The sequence below is a fragment of the Lathamus discolor genome, chromosome Z, assembly GCF_037157495.1.
Source record: "Lathamus discolor isolate bLatDis1 chromosome Z, bLatDis1.hap1, whole genome shotgun sequence".
Taxonomy (NCBI): Eukaryota; Metazoa; Chordata; class Aves; order Psittaciformes; family Psittacidae; genus Lathamus; species Lathamus discolor.
The window spans coordinates 25,729,736-25,745,491 of record NC_088909.1 but is presented as its reverse complement, the minus strand read 5'-3'; the positions used below and the strand labels follow the sequence as shown (position 1 = coordinate 25,745,491).

At 54.3% G+C, this 15,756-nt stretch overlaps 1 protein-coding gene across 1 annotated transcript in view; it reads right to left on the bottom strand.

Moving 5' to 3' along the window:
* The window catches only part of LOC136005913 (hydrocephalus-inducing protein-like), a gene marked incomplete at its 5' end in the record, with an annotated part of 80,628 nt that overhangs the window by 48,781 nt on the left and 16,091 nt on the right, over positions 1 to 15,756 (bottom strand). Inside the window, 10 exons of the mRNA XM_065663803.1 lie at positions 1,109 to 1,422; positions 2,152 to 2,295; positions 3,965 to 4,108; positions 6,208 to 6,448; positions 7,951 to 8,189; positions 11,008 to 11,160; positions 12,534 to 12,698; positions 13,157 to 13,292; positions 14,565 to 14,665; positions 15,248 to 15,483. Of these exons, the coding sequence (XP_065519875.1) occupies positions 1,109 to 1,422; positions 2,152 to 2,295; positions 3,965 to 4,108; positions 6,208 to 6,448; positions 7,951 to 8,189; positions 11,008 to 11,160; positions 12,534 to 12,698; positions 13,157 to 13,292; positions 14,565 to 14,665; positions 15,248 to 15,483 (1,873 nt within the window). The remainder of the gene's footprint in view (positions 1 to 1,108; positions 1,423 to 2,151; positions 2,296 to 3,964; positions 4,109 to 6,207; positions 6,449 to 7,950; positions 8,190 to 11,007; positions 11,161 to 12,533; positions 12,699 to 13,156; positions 13,293 to 14,564; positions 14,666 to 15,247; positions 15,484 to 15,756) is intronic.

Here is a 15,756-nt window from a genome sequence, read left to right as displayed (position 1 = left end):
TGTTTGGTGGTAACACCTTGGAGACCATCTTCATTTCCAGCTCTGGCACACAGCATCTCATGGTGTCTGCTGAGCACCCCGGAGTGCCCCAGTGCCCTGGTCGTCTCCCCCAAGCCCTCCTAATAGCCACAGCTCATCTCCAGTTCCCAAGAGGTCACCTCCTCCGAGTCAGATCCCAATTCCCTTCACACAGCTGCTTCTTGATCGTTTCCCTTGTTTGTAATAACAGCGCTTCAGTGCCACGTGGTGAACTTTGCTGCGTTTCCTAGGGCATTATGGAAAACCATTTGCTACCGTCCTTCAAACTGCCCAGAGCAGACTTTTGTGCTATGCAGAGAAGCCGCAGCAGAAGGAACACTAGGAATGTGCTTCTAGATGTGCTTCAGCACCACTACAAGTTTGCTCTTGGCCTTGGAAACCATAGACCACCACTGCATGGTCCTCCTTCCCAGGGATGTCCATACAAGGGCTCCCTCCAGCATCTACAGCTGGACCTAAAGTCACAGCAGAACCTGCCATTCCTCACTAAAACTCTACATAGCTCTTCTGTGAATGTGACGTGCAGTTCAAGAGATGAACACTCACTTCAAGGGGCTGTTTGCCTCAGGCCACGAAGATCTGAGAAAGCAGCTTTCTACATCAGCCCTCCTGCCCCCAGGAACCCATACAGGCCTACAGCAAAGCAGAGCAAGGGACTGCGACAGCAGTGTGTCACTCTGATGGCAGTGCCTGGGTAGGATCTTAGTACAAAATGACAACAGATGGGCTTAGCAGGGAAGGACACCTTCTACATCCGCTTCTCCAAGTGCCGAAGCATGGCTTTGCAGCTGCAGAGATAAAGCAGGACTCCAGCTTATGGCTATGTGAAAAGGGTCAGTAGTGTCCTACAGTCCCAGCCTGGCTGGAGAATGCTGTCTCCTTCCCAGCATCAAACCGGCGGAGATCACCTGTTCCCTGAGCACCTTGGCTGAGCACAACTCAGAGGTGTGATTTCCTCAAGGGAAGGTTGAAAACGATTTGGCAGATCAGGCAAATGGCCTCGGGCTTTGCAAACCACAAACAGGACATCAGGAAGAAGAGCTTCCAGGAGAGGGAGAGGTGCGCATACCTCACTGGGTTCACCTGGCTGTCCTTCAGGAATGCCCAGTGGTACTGGACAACCAGTGGGCTGCAGTTGGTCATCTCCATGTAACGCACATCCTTGCTGTCATTCAAGATGCAGCCAAAGTCCACGGCCGTGCTCTGGATCTGGAGATTCGGGAAGTAGACTTCTCCCCGGACGGTGACCTGCTCTTCGTGAGGATGCTCCAGGAACTTGATCTTCAGAGCCTTCTCCGCTGCCCGGATAAGCAAATCCTCCTCATAAGCAGGGTTAAATCCGATGCAGAGTTGAAGTTCCTCCCCTGTCCTCAGCTTCATGGGCTGCAAGGAGATGAAGAGAAAATGTTCAACGTGTGACCCCAACACGGGCTTCTCGTTTCATCCTTCATTTTCTTCACGCTGTCTGACCAAGCACCGCACTTTTTTCTGAAGCTGCCTGAGGCTCACGGTTCTGTGCTCTGCACCAATACAAGAGGAAATCCACGTTGGTCTCCTGAATTCTGGAGCCGCAGAAGCCACCTGCTAAACACAACCAAAGCAGCACTCTGGCACCCAGGCCTTCGCCCTCTGGAGGAACTCCTTTAGCCTGCAGCACAGCGGTGGCTGCACCTCTGACAACACGTGCACTGCAGAGCCCATGCCCAACACCTTCCGCACACACCAGGGCAGGAGCCAGACAGCAGCTGGAGAAGCCTACCTCAGCCTTCCCAAAGGCAGGGCTGCCCTCAAAGACAGCAAGCTGTTCCCCAGCTTATCTGAGGATGGCTGCTGGAGAGCTGGCATGCCTTCCAGCAGACACCTTTCCTACAGCTTGCCCACAGCTGGGTGCCTGCTCCCTCCTCCCCCTGTCTTCAAGCCAGGAGGTCTCTTCCCGATTCAGATGGCATTCTGTTTCCTTCAGCAGCTCGTTTCACATCTGATTTAGCTTGGGCCACTTTACTGCAGACTCTACAGAACACACTTCCATCATGGAGGACCTCCCAACAGAGACACACCACCACGTTCATCCCTCTTCAAAGCCCAGCAGCAAGAAAGTCCGGGGCTGCTCACCTGAGCATCTGCAGGGAGAGGCTGCTGGTCCGCAGTGCAGATGGAGAAGGGCTGCTCTAAGGCAAGGACCACGCTGAGGGGCAGCGAGCACATGTTCTTTACAGAGAGAGGCTTGTACATCACAGCCAGGACATCACCGGGGTGCTACAGAAACAGGAGACAAGAAAAAATGACCTTGAAGTGGCCATGGACCTCCTCCCCTTCAGACGCATTTCAAATTTTCCAACCCCAAAAGTGCATCCATCTCTATTTACTCTTTTGATTGGTTTCTACCCCTCTGCAAAGTTTGTCCTCCAACTCTAGCAGACGCTTTCGCGTTTAGAACCCACAGCCTTCCCCAGGGGACAGGGAAACAGTCTCGCGTACAGATGAGGGAGCAGCCCCCCAGAGGAGGCAGCTGCTTCAGCAAGATCCAAAACAGAAAGTGAACCCACTCTGGCTCCAGTTGTGTGTCCTCTCCTGCCCAGACAGCACACACAGGCACAAGGCCATTTCCACTCCCATACAGTAGTTTCTTACCACCCTATCAGCTCTGCCAGGCCCGCAAGGCAGTGATGCTGCTCAGAGGAGGCAAGCAAGCAGGATATGGCCTGCAGCGGACAGCCTGCAGCAGCCCGAGGTCAGCTTTGAACATTCACGGGCACATGCAGACAGCTCCAAACCTCAACAGTCTGGCCGCAACCTGCTGCCCCTGCTCCACTGACAAGATGTTGCAGCCTCAAAGCTAAGCTCAGCCTAAGCCTTTTCCTCCTGTCCATGCATTGCTCCGCGCTTCCTGCATGGTTTATCTAAACTAGACAGTCTTTGGGAAACTAATTGTGGATGCATTGGCATCCAACTCCTGCAGTGTCGCAGCACGCAACACATGGGAGCATGTGGCATCAAGCAGACCACAGGCAGACATCAGGGGGAGCTGAAAAGCTTCTGATTAGATGTGAACCGCCTGCTCACAGGATTTGTGCTTCTCTGGAAGCCTGGGAAGTGGAGGAGAGACCTGAAACCGCAGAAACTAAATCATGAGCTATCTGCTCTTTTTCAGACACCTCACGCGACGGGGAAAGGTGATGCAGGAGTCGGGATCCAGACACTAAAGGGCACACACGTTGCACTGGTGCTCTCATCGCTGCAGCTGAAGGGCACTCGTGGGTCCTTTGAAGAAGGTGAGGCTTGGGAAAGGCAAAGAGGCAGCACCCATACCGACGGCAGGGAAGGCAAAGAGGCGCAAGAGATGCCAGTTTTTCCTCATCAGCTTGAGGAGTTGACAGGAATCTCAGCTTTTCTCAGCTTCCCTACACGATCGCTGCTCGGACATCACCACACCTTGGAAGATCCTCAAAACCCTGACTACAGACACTGGCGTCTCTCTAGAGGGGGGCATGCTCCCCCTCGCCAGAGCAGCTGTAATCTCAGTTCTACCTGGCTCAACTTAGAGAACAGCCTCATCTCTAGCAGCATCCTCACTCCTCTCACCACCACCTCAGGGAGGGTGAGGAGGGATCTGCTCTCCACCTGCAGCCCCAGCACAGCAAGTGGCTCTTCCAAAGCCCACGCTGCTCTCACGGGTCCCACACCTCAGCCCGTGCCCTTGGCTCAGCAGCTCAATTCTGTCTGCACCTCGAGAAGGGCAGAATAGAGCTGCGGAGACTGTCCCCAGCCCCACAGGGGTGAAATAATGATCTCGGCATTCATGACAAAAGCTGGGCCTGGCTCAAGTCAACAGCCAAAGCTCTGTGGACTTGGAGAACTTCCTCCTTAGGACACAGGCACACCCCAGCCACACCAGTCAGTGCCAGGATGCAATGCAGAGACTCACCTTCTCCACCCGGAAAGTGATTTCTCTGCTGGATATTTGCAGAGCAGGAGCAATGAACTCGCACGTGACGTCCACCTGCACGATCAGATTCTTCACTCCCTCCTTGCCCACGATGGCGTGACACAGCAGCTTCTCCTTCACCACCTGCATGCGAGCCACACGGCCCCCAGCGGGTGTTATCAGGGTGTCCACAAAACACACTGCATCTTTGAGCCGCCCACCCACACGCCCCATTACTGCATGAAGTTACAGCCATTGGTCTCCTCAGGAGCCCTCTCTTCTTTATAAGCTGCATCCTCTTTGTTCTGCACTCACGCGTCCCTCGTGTTACAACCCAACCACCACAAAAGGCCCTCAGGAGTCTTGTGCTGCCTACAGCTCTCAGAACAATCCCTGCCCAAACGGTTATTGCTTTGCTTTGTCCCACTGCCAAACAAAATGCTTACCGAAAACTGTAGGAACTCATTAAAAAAAACCAAACCAGACTGTATGAAGGGAAACAGGGGATAGAAGGATCAATGCCAGCAAATCCTCCCTTGCAAGTTTAGTGGAAAGGATCCCTGGGAAAACCCCAAACAGACAGCCTGCCTTCCTAGGATGTACTGTGTCCCCCTAGACCTGCCTGTAAAACAAACCTCCCCAGGAAAGAGATGTCTTCAACCTGGCATGAAAACCCTCTACTTAAGCTGGATGCTCTTACATCCAAGACTTTTCCTGATTCCTCCTCATGGTTTCACTTCCCCACATTCCTCCCTTTTTTCCTCTCTCTTCCCTCTGATAGACCACCACAACCCAACTCCTCCTCAGAGCCTAGAGACGTCAGAATCACCTGTGCTGCACGTGCACCACAGGGTCTTGGGCTTCTAACCAGCCTCAAGAGTATGAAGTTCCCGAGACCTAGGGAAGGTGGAAGACCCAATCCCAGGCTCTTGGCTTGGACTGCACGAGCCAGGTAGCCACAGCTGAGCTCACAGATGCCCATTTGGATTTCCAGGAAGGCACCCTCACCAGTGGCCTGACCATTTCCCTTCTGGTTCCTTCTTCCCTCTTCAGCAAAGCCTCATGGGCTCAGGACTGCACACGGACAGTCCCATCGGAGTCAACCAGCTGAGGGATCAAGTCTTCCTCAAGCTACCACTCAGGCAATCCTTTAAAACACCTCTCAAACTCTAGCAGCAGCAGGAGCTTAATGCACATTTATTCCCCATTCACTTAAACACTTGTGCCCAGTGCTCCTGGAGCCAGGGAAGGCACACCGGGGTCAGATGGCAGCTCCTCTGCAGAGCTGGATTTCCCCCGGAGAGAAGGGTCCAGGGAGGAGAACACTCAGTGACCCTGCTGAAATCTGCCCCTCTGAGCTGCAACCCAAGGGTGCTGCAAGACCTGCCTGCCCTCGGCACACGGGGGCTGGCTGAGGGAGCGGGGCGAGCGCTGATGGGAATACTGACACAAGTCAAGCTCTCAGTTCTAATGATCCCTGGAACACTTTCCCATGTGGACGGACATCATTCGGATCATTAGAGCTGGCACACTGGGTTCATTTCTCTCGTCCCGGCCTCCGGGCCGGACAAGCTCCCGGCCCGTGTCTGTCTACAGAGGAAAATCAATGCTGCTCCCAGACACTCCCTACCTTCCTGGGTGTTTTGTTTCACTCGCTGCTTCCCCACACAGACAACTGGCCATTTCTTTAGTTACTTTCTGCCTGGGCTCCCAGTCTACCTCTAACTTTAAGGCCAGCTGAGAAAACTGGGGCTGCTCAGCCTGGAGAAGAGAAACCGCGGGGAGACCTCAGAGCAGCCTTCCACTAGCTGAACGGGGCCTACAAGGATGCCGGACACGGACTCTTCTCAGGGACTGCAGCAACAGGACAAGGGGTAATGGACTTAAACTCAAACAGGGCGAGTTCAGGTTAGATACAAGGAAGAGGTTCTTCACTGTGAGGATGGTGAGGCACTGGCACAGGTTGCCAAAGCAGTGGTGAATGCTCCATCCCTGGCAGGGTACAAGGCCATGCTGGACAGAGCCTGGGGCGAAAGGCCTTCAGGCCATGTTTTGCTACCACCAAGTTGGCTTTATGGTAGCCATGGAACTCAAAAAGCCTCAGCAACTGATGGTGGCGAGCATGGAAAGCAACTGGTGCTGCCACGGTAACTTATGGCAGGAAACCAGGTTCTCAGAAGCACTTGCCCATTTGCTCAGGCAAATGTCAAGGGGCTGCAGAAATGCCCTGATGCAGAACTCACCTGGGGGGTGCTGCAGGAGCCTTTCAGCACCACCTCCGCTGTCTGGCCGGGCATCAGCTCCGTCCTCAGCGGCTGAAGCTTCAGCACGGGGCCACAGGAGGAAACCTTGCCCTTGCTCTTACTGATGCGAGGGAGACGCTTGCGCTGCTTAAGTGTGGTGCCACCTTCTGTGGTCCAATAGAGCAGATGGGTGCGTCGTCCTTTGTTTGTCATCTTGAAGCGGTAACAGCAGGGATCCAGGCTAGAGGAGAAGCAGAGACACAAAATGGCAGGGGAGCTGCTATTTGCCACTGGTCACCCAGCTTCAGCACCCTGAGGGCACGACCTGACTGCACACTCGGCTTCACCAAAAGCCAGACCTTGGCTGCCCCTAGGTTTGTCACTATCCAGCAGCTGCTCTGCTGGCACCCTTCCAGCAAGGAAGAGCTTCGTAAAGAGCCGGCCCCACATGCAAGTAGCTGGAGGAACAGCCTCGCTGCCACTCCACCTTCCCCTTGGGAGCTGTTGTTCATGCCTCTGAGGCGTCTCGTAGGGAGCATCCAACCCTCATTGCCCCCAACGTACCACCCTCTGGTGGCGGCTCTGCAGCCGACAGCAATGGCAACAGCTCCAAACTGAGCCCGCGGGCAAAGACATAAAGGGGGGCAGAAGACAACTACATGAATCACACGGACACTGTCCCCTCCATTGTGCAGCCAGCTTGTGGCTGCACTGAGCACAGGAAACTCTGGACAAGCACCAGCCTCCCTGCGATGTCCCTGCGTACGTGGAGGGCTCGTGGGTGCGTATTTTACCTCTCCAAATCTATCCCAAGTACTTAAGGTAGGATTAAGCTGCTCTTTCTACCCCAAGAATTCAGGTATCGGAGCACCACGGACCCTCTTTGCAGCCACAGAAAGGAAGAGCCACCCCAAGAAGACTGTTCTTCTTCTATGAGGAGGTTTCCAACACAAGGCAAACAGCACTTTTTTCCTCCTGTCTCCAAGAACATGACTGGTTTCAGACACACACGTTGGGACCACTGAATCCTCTCCTTCCAGCTCACCAATTTCAATCGAGACTCTTCATTTATCCCACTCCACCTCAGCAGACTTCCACACTTCCTCCCCCTTCCAGAGCTGGTCCTGCATCCACACTCGCTTGCCCGTGCCTCGGGAAGCAGGCAGGAGAAACCAGGGAAGAGCCACTACGTCTAATAAAGAGCAACCGGGCACGGAGTGGGGGAGAGGAGCCAACTGGGGGATGACACAGGGCAAAGAAATTCTGCTGCTCCTCCAGGGCTCCTGGCCAGAGGGGAAATAAACCAGCGCCATTCATTCAGTCGAGGAGCTGCTAACAAGCTACTGCCCAGGCTTGCTGCTGCTCTGAGATCTTACTCCAGACGGAATGGCAAAGCAAGCAATATCACTGCAGAGAGAAACATGTCTGTACTTGTAAGGCAGCATTTCTCAGCTGGAGGCTTCCAGGACCTGCTCTCTTCCTCCAAATCTTTGTTTGATAAAGTGAGGAGACAAATGGATTATGACTAAAGACAATTCAGCAACAACTTAGCAACTGCTCTCCAGCTCGGTGGCTTTCAGAGTACCTACTGACTTGCAGATGGCCATAAAATGTTTCCAAAGGAAGCCCTGTGGCTTCAGGGAAGCAGAGCCAGGACTGTGAGCACTGAAGAAGCTTGAGGGACTGCAGCAGAACTCCTCCTTGCTGAGCCCATGGGGAAGTGGGAGCTGAGAGATTCCCTACCTGAAGCAGGGCGCCAGGTTGAGCTCCGGGCCAAAGGGTTTGTCAATGACAATCGTGGTGCCAACGCCAACAGCCTGGACGGGGATGACGTAGGCACTACTGTTCTCAATGAACAGCACCACCTCGTCCTTGAATTGCTCCGTGTCATCCAAGTTTGCAGTGACAGCCAGAGACACCTCGGCCTTGGCAGGGATCACTCCCTGACTGGGTCCAACGGTCCAGCACGAGTCTGCACCAGCCTGGAAGACAAACAACACTCATTTAGGACGGAAACCACGGACCTGGCTGCCACCAGCCAAGGCCTGCCCAGGCAACACGTTCACACCGAGCCAGTGGGTGTGAAGATTCCACTGACATTCATGTACAGCTTCTCTGGCTCGTGCTGACACAGGGCAGCTCGCTTGGAAAGGAGCCCTGAGAGCTCCGCTCCAAACGTGAATCTGAGAGTCTGCTCCCTGACAAAGCTCATTTATCAAAGCTTGGCAACAAGCCCGCCAGAAAATTGTACCCCAGAAACTATTCCTGAGGAATGAGGATGGGGGTCTCGACGGAGCCAGACCTTCAACTCCCTGGCGTGACCCAGCACAGCCCTGCTGGGCCCGCCCAGGCCAACAGCCCACGCCAACAGCCCAGGCCAGGGGAGGACGATTTGCATCCTCTCCTCATTCTTTCAGTCAGCATCTGCTCTGGCTCCAAGGGGCAGCACCGTGCACTGCTGAACAGGAGACCTGCCAGGGCCACAAGGCTCTGCCGAGACACATTCCCTTGGGTTTCTAGGTCAGCTTCTGCCTGCCCCCAATCCAGCCTGTGTCTCAGAGACAAGAAACCTCTTGGAGCCACGCTACAAAATACCCCCACTTTCAAGACAAATACCCAACCTCTGATAACATCTCTGCTACTTGCTTATCCTTGAGTGCGCCGCAAAATGATGCCGTAGCTGCATGCACTGCATGCACAAAGACAGTGGCTATTTCTGACCCTATAGCAGCTTCTTGTACTATTGGGCATCAGAGCTCCTGAGTAACCAGTAAGGGCTGGGATCCACCACTTCAGAAGTTCACCACGATAATCAGAATCTTATCCCAGCACAGACGTCCATCGTGAATGAAAGCTTCCACAATCTGGTTACAATGGACACCAGTGTGCAGCTGACGGATGGAGGGAGGGAAGGAGAGAGGGAGGAAGGGATGGATAGCTGCCCCAAGGGATGACTGAGGAGACACCACAATCAGCTCTCTTGAATCTGTTTACAGATGAGTCACTGAAGTGATCTGGTCACTCTGGCCTTGCACAAGTGGCAGAGGAAGCAGAACTCCACGTTACAAATGCAGCTGCACTTGATCAAGCCGTAGCTCTAGCGAGAGCCGTAGCTCTAACAACAGCATTCCCATTCCCGTAGCTCTAACAACAGCATTCCCATTCTCAGTCAGGCTGAGTCACTGTCCTCGTAGGGCTGCTCATGAAGGGGAAATAAACCCCGTCCTGCACCAGCTGGCTGCAGAGCCTTGTCCCAGGTGGTTCAGCATTCCCGGTGGGGGGGACCCTCTGTTCTTCATTTCAAAGCTGCTCCTTATCCACACAAACAGCCAGTGGCAGGAAACAGCCCAAAAGCACCCCGAGCCCTGCAGGAGGCGGAGATCAGAGCCTGAGGCTGGCTACATGCTCCCGCCAACAACCGGCCTCCTCCTGCCTCCTCAGCATCAGCATCTCCTCAGCACAAGCACGGGGACCACTGTGGTTTAGCCTCTGCCCCGAGCACCGTCAACGGGATGTTTTACGGGATCAAGGGGCAGAGCTTGTCTCCATTTGTGCTCCCTGTCCACAGCTCACCCCTCCATGATCGCATCTGCCCTCCCTGCCAGGCTGGGGAGGCCAGGGACACCACTCTGCGCATCGCGGCTCTCCAGGGCACGGCTACGGCTTGCCCAGCTGCTGCCAAGCGCAACATTTAAGAACCAAACTGCTCCTGCTTTGCCTTTGGGAAAAGCTCTCAGCTTGCTTCTAGAAGCACAGCTGTCTTGAAGACTTCTAACCCTCTGTAATTCAGTTGCCAATAGGCACAGCGCAACAGGACATGTTTGCTTTCCCCTGACGAGCAGAGTAACAATTGCTTTGCTTACCAGCAAGTAAGAAAGGGCACTGAAGGAGGCAGCTGCTGAGGGCACTGGGGTGCTTGCTCTTTGCAGAGGTCAAAAGCAGATTTTTATGGTGCGGACAAAGCAAGCTGCCTGCGAATCCCCCACTTTGAGGTTCTATTTAACCCCCAAACGCCTGGAAAAGCAGCAGGAGGGAAATTCAGCCCCCTCCTCCTTGCCCAGGGGGCTGAGCCTGTGCTCTCACACCCTGCTGGATGCCTCATGCGCAGACACAACCAAGTCCCCAGCCACAGGCCTGCGTGAAGCGGCTCCAGAACTTCAACAACCCAGCCTGCAGAAGAACAAACCTCCTCTCAAGCCCCTCACAGACGCCCCTCCGGTGGGGAGCACCCCCCAGACCCAGCACACGAGCCCTTCCTGGCTGCATCAGCCCCTGTCAGAAGACCCCACAACCTCCTTCTGCTCCGCAGCCTGTTCCACCCTGCCGCCTCCAGGAATTAAACAGCCTCTTTCTGCAGCCACATGCTCTACAATGTTACAGAGCACACAGGCTCTGCAGGTACACAACCCTTACAAGTCTGCTTCTGGGCAACAACCCAGCTGGTTTGACCCCCGAGGAGGTGTGAAACCCACTTCACCCTAAGCGCCTTGAGGACAGACCTCTCAGTTCCAAAAACAAAGACTCTCACAGCTAAACGCCTTCCACAAAATAAAGGGAGAACTTGCAGAAATGAACTCCTTTCTGCTCAAACATCTCTGCAAACTCTGTTTTACTGACGGGTGCCCCAGCTACAAGTGCCCCCGGAGCCAGGCTCCTCTTGCTGCACTCGGATGGAACATCTGGCTTTCTCTCTCAGACACATCTCAGTGACGTGGAAATGTTGCATAGAAATAAGTGCTCCAGTCACAGGCTGCTATGGGCCACTCACTTGCTCTGGAAAACAGCCCCAGCGACACTTACCATCTTTGCCGAGAAGGATGCAGGGATGACAGACTGATTGGAGAGGTGAAGGGTCCGGGAAGCATCTTGTAGAACTTGGATGCTGCCAAAATTTATCTCACTTGGGTGCACGTGGACAACTGGTCCTTCTCCAGTGCTCAATAAATGGATTTCCTGCTCCAGGAGGCAGGCAGGAAAGAGAAAAAAACAACAGGGAAGGTTTAGAATGACTGGACAGCTCTAAGGGGGCTCGTAGGCTGAGGGAATTCTGACTGTTTGAAGCTGTCAGGGTTATGAGGCTGAAACAGGAAGGCTGGAGCAAAGGTGGCACCTGGAGTGGTCCCTGCGGATCTGAAAGCCACAAGATCCCATTATGAGGGGATACAGAACCCCCATCTCCCACGCATGCTTTTCACACCTCCTCCATGCTGTCAGCTCTCCTTCCGCTACTCTGTGCCTACGCCTGCTCCTTGTACTGCTCCATCATGACATAAACCACCCTCCCTGACTGCTGCGGCTGCACAGCCACACTGCACAGGAACTTCTTCAACCTTCCCAAAGCTTCTCCTGTGAAAACCAGTAGAGGCTGGAAGCAAAGCTCTTCTCAGCAGAGATCATGCAAGTTAGTTGCCTCTCATTTGTGCTTGTGTGCATTCCTGGTATTACTTCTTTATTGCACCAAGACATTCATTACTAATTGCATCATTCGAGCAGTATTTTTTTCTGCTGACAGCCTGAGACCCAAAAGTTTGTTCCTGCAGAAGGGGCACAAACTAGCGGAGGAGGAATGTGGATCCTTTTGCTAAACCCCCTTCTCACATCACTAAAACCAATGAGAATTTATCCAGTCTGGCGGGATTTCCCCAGCTCCAAACACCCCAAGCCTTAACCAGGCTTGTAGAGCCTGAAGAAGGGAGGGCTCTGGGGAGACCTTAAAGCACCTTCCAGTGCCTAAAGGGGCCAACAAGAAACCTTGAGAGGGGCTTTGGATAAGGGCCTGCGGGGACAGAACAGGGAAGGACGGCTCTAAATTGACGGGGGGGGGGGGGGTGGTGATCAATATGGGATCCTGGGAAGAAGCTCTTCCCTGTGAGGGGTGGTGAGGCTCTGGCACAGGTTGCCAAGAGGAGCTATGGCTGGCACAGGCTGCCCAGAGGAGCTATGGCTGCCCCATCCGTGGCACTGTTCAAGGCCAGCTTGGATGTGGCTACCAGCTCCCGAAGCTGCACTCAAGCCATAAGGCAGACCTAGAGGAAATGACACCCAGAAACTCCCATTTGTGCAGGCAACACCCAGCCAGGTTTTGACCAGCATTTGTGGGCTGCGAGCAGCAGCCGAGCACGAGCGCAGCGCCTTGAGGACGGATTGACTGGGCACAGGGTCACTCAGTCCCATGCCTTCTCCAGGCATTAGTGTTGCTTATGCCACGAATGCCTTCTTTCCTTGTAGACAACAGCCATAGATCATTTTCCCTGGAAGAACCCCTGTACGCTCTACATCCCACCAAGATGAGAGGCACAAAGGCACACGTCTGCCCCAGCACTCACCAGTGGGGATTCTTTACTCCCAAACACCGCAACACGAGCAACGGTGTCCTGCTTTCCCGTCACCTGGACTTCCAGTGTGAACGGGATCTCCACCGAGCTCTGAGGCTGGATAATCCCACGGGGCTCAGGGCTGGAGTACCACACAGCAGCAGCATCCTTGTTCTCCTATGAGGGACAGAACCAAACACGGCTTCAGACTGACCTTTGAGGAAACTTTCAACTCTTTAACATCTACCACAACGCCAACTCACACACGTGTCTAAAAATGCCTAGGAGAAAGCAGAAAGGCACAACTCAAGATGCAAGACATGTATGGGTTCAGCATCCCGAGGGGGGCCAACAGCTGCTGCCTCCACAACCCCCCGTCCCGTGCTGGCAGCCTCCTTGCAGCAGCTTTTCACAACCCTACAAGTTCTCCCGCATTGAAAGCATCCCGAAGACTAGAATATAATCTGCTTCCTGGAGAGTTTAAGCTGCTTCCGGGAGTTGATATTCAGGTAGCTTCCTGTTCCCAGCAAACCTTTAGGGTTGAATACAAACCAGCAACATCTTAACCAAACCCGGTTTTTCCCTAACAAACCCCTAGGTGACATTGGAGGCAGGAGGCAGATGCGATGCCAAACCTGAGGAAGAGCCCAGTAGCAGCCTGGAAGGTTGCTGTCGTTCACAAGGGTCAGCATCTGCTGGTAAGGGACTTTGAGAGAGCATCGTCCAAAGGTCAGAGCCGGGTGGAGCACTCGCAGCGGGGGAATTACACATCTAGGCAGAGAGATGAGCAAAAGGGAATTAGATTCTGACACAGCGTTGCTTACTTGTTTACTTCTCAATGAGCACCAAATGGAGCACGACCCATTTGTCACCGTCAAATAGACATTTGATACGCCTACAGTGAGAAACAGCCTTCAACTTCTTTTTACCCAACAACCTCTTGCAAAAGAGGGGCAGACCCTGAGTCTCAGCATCACAAAAGCTGCTCAGTGCCCAGGCAGAGCACGGTGCCCTGTCCCAGGTCAGCTTTGCCCCTCCTTTGCCCCAGGAGGCTCGCAAGGACCCTCTCAATGGCCCCAGCGAGGTGTGAGCTCTGAGGGAGCTTTCCCACCGAGGAGCAGCGCTCACCAAGGCTCCAGGAACACCAGACTCCAGTGTCTCAGGGAAAACACCGCTGTGTCCCTGCCTGAAATCCAGCCCTTTACCCCAGCAACGCAGGGTGCAGGCCACCACCTGCCCTGCGCCGTGAGCGATAACCCTCTCCCAGGCCCTGTGGCTGCCTTGGTCCTTTCCGCACGGGTCCGCACGCCAGCTGCTCCCATTTGCACTTGTTCTACACAACTGCAGCCCAGGCACTGACTGCACAACTCTGCCCGGGAGAGGGAACAGCACCGGTGAAATGCATCCCTCTTGCCGTTGAACTGACGCCCACCGCAGCACAACAGGCCTGAATGTGGCTGAAGCAAGAACAACTTTGAGCTTAACTCCGAGAACATCAATGCTCAGCAGAGCCAGACGGAAGCACAAAAACCTGAGCTCACCTTCCACACCAAGGACTACTTTGTCTGTCACAAGATCTCGCCTTTACTTTTCCCTCACCAGTCCTGCCCTAAGCCCCTTGCCCGTCTGCACGGCCCCTCCTTAACTGAGGCAGACAACAGCTTGCAGCAGCTGCTTGCTGTGGCCCAAACCAGTCCTGGATTCTGGCCACAACCCAGCACAAGTCCAACACTTGCAGGAAGGAGGAGAGGCGGCCCTTTGGAAACATTACACCTCAAGCCCCCAGAGCAGGCCGATAAGGAATATAATCACAGTTTCCTGTAGGAGAAGGCCCTGGGCCGTGCCTGTGCCTGAGCACAAGTGCTGCTCATCATGGACTGCTTTCCATGCGCTGCTGTTCTCCTGTCTAGCTGGGCAGAACTAGCTCATTGAGCAATGCTCCTCGTTTGGAGCTGGAGCCAGCCAGCTCTACGCAAGGCAGCACCACTTGCTTCTGGCAGATGCATAGGGAAAGAAGAGGGGCTGCAAGGGAAGCGTTGGTACCTGGCTCTGACGGGCAGTGATAACACCTCTCTGCCAACACCATCCACATCAACCACCAGGGCCAGCTTGTATCTCTTCACGGTGTTGGAGCACAGGGTGACCTGGAAGACAAGAGCATCAAATACTTCATCACTCCCAAAACCCATCGGCCATATGCAGTGCCCTCCACATCTCCTTCCACAGCAAGGAAAGGGAGGATTTAGTAGATATGAGGAAGATGAGGTATCAGGAAGAAGTTCTTCCTTGTGCGGGGGCTGAGGCCCTGGCACCGGTTGCCCAGAGAAGCTGCGGCTGCCCCATCCCTGGCGGTGTTCAAGGCCAGTTTGGATGTGGCTTGGAGCAGCCTCGTCTGGTGGAAGGTGTCCCTGCCCATGGCAGGGGGCTGGAACTGGATGAGCTGTAAGGTCCCTTCCAACCCAAAACAGGCTAGGATTCTGTGATGTTTGCATTTAATTCTTCTGCTGGTTCATGTGTAGAGCACAGTCTCTGGCAGTAACAGAAGTCTTTGGACAATACCTGAATTACTGAATGCGCTTTGCGTTGCCAGGGCAGATGTAGAGCCCAACACTAGTGCCCAACTCTTACTCGCAGGATGCTCAGAGCCAGCAGTGCTAAAGCCCCCTCAATGCCACCGAAGCTCCAGCTCCACCTCTGAAGCACACAGGGCTGGACTCTTCGCGTACCTGGATATCCAAGTGTCCCTTGGCGCAGATGGTCCCTGTGCAGGGCCTGATAGTAAATTCAGCTGGCTTCTTGGCACCTGGGGCTCGCTTTCTCCACGACGGACCAGTGCTGTCTGACACCTGAGCAAAACTGGTCACGCTGGGTGCTCCCGAGCCGTCCCCAGGAATGCGAAGGTTGAAGTTGAAGGGCACCGAGGAAGTGTTAGTGAGGCGGCAGCACAGGGTGCGAGGAAAGCCTGGGAAAAGGACACAACAGGAGTTTATTATCCCGTGACTCCTGGGGTGGACATCCTGCGGTGATAAAAAACTGCGCTTGGAGTTTGCCTCCTTTCAATGGCAATTACAGCTGATTGAGAAGCTCTGTGGGGAAGTCGTCGTCAATGACGGTCCCTTTTACGCTTGTCACACAGAAATGCCACTCTGACACAAGTGTCTCTAACTGTGAGGAGCTCTCACCTCCCCCAGACCAGCACCAATTCCTTCTCAACCATGACGGTGCATCCAGAACA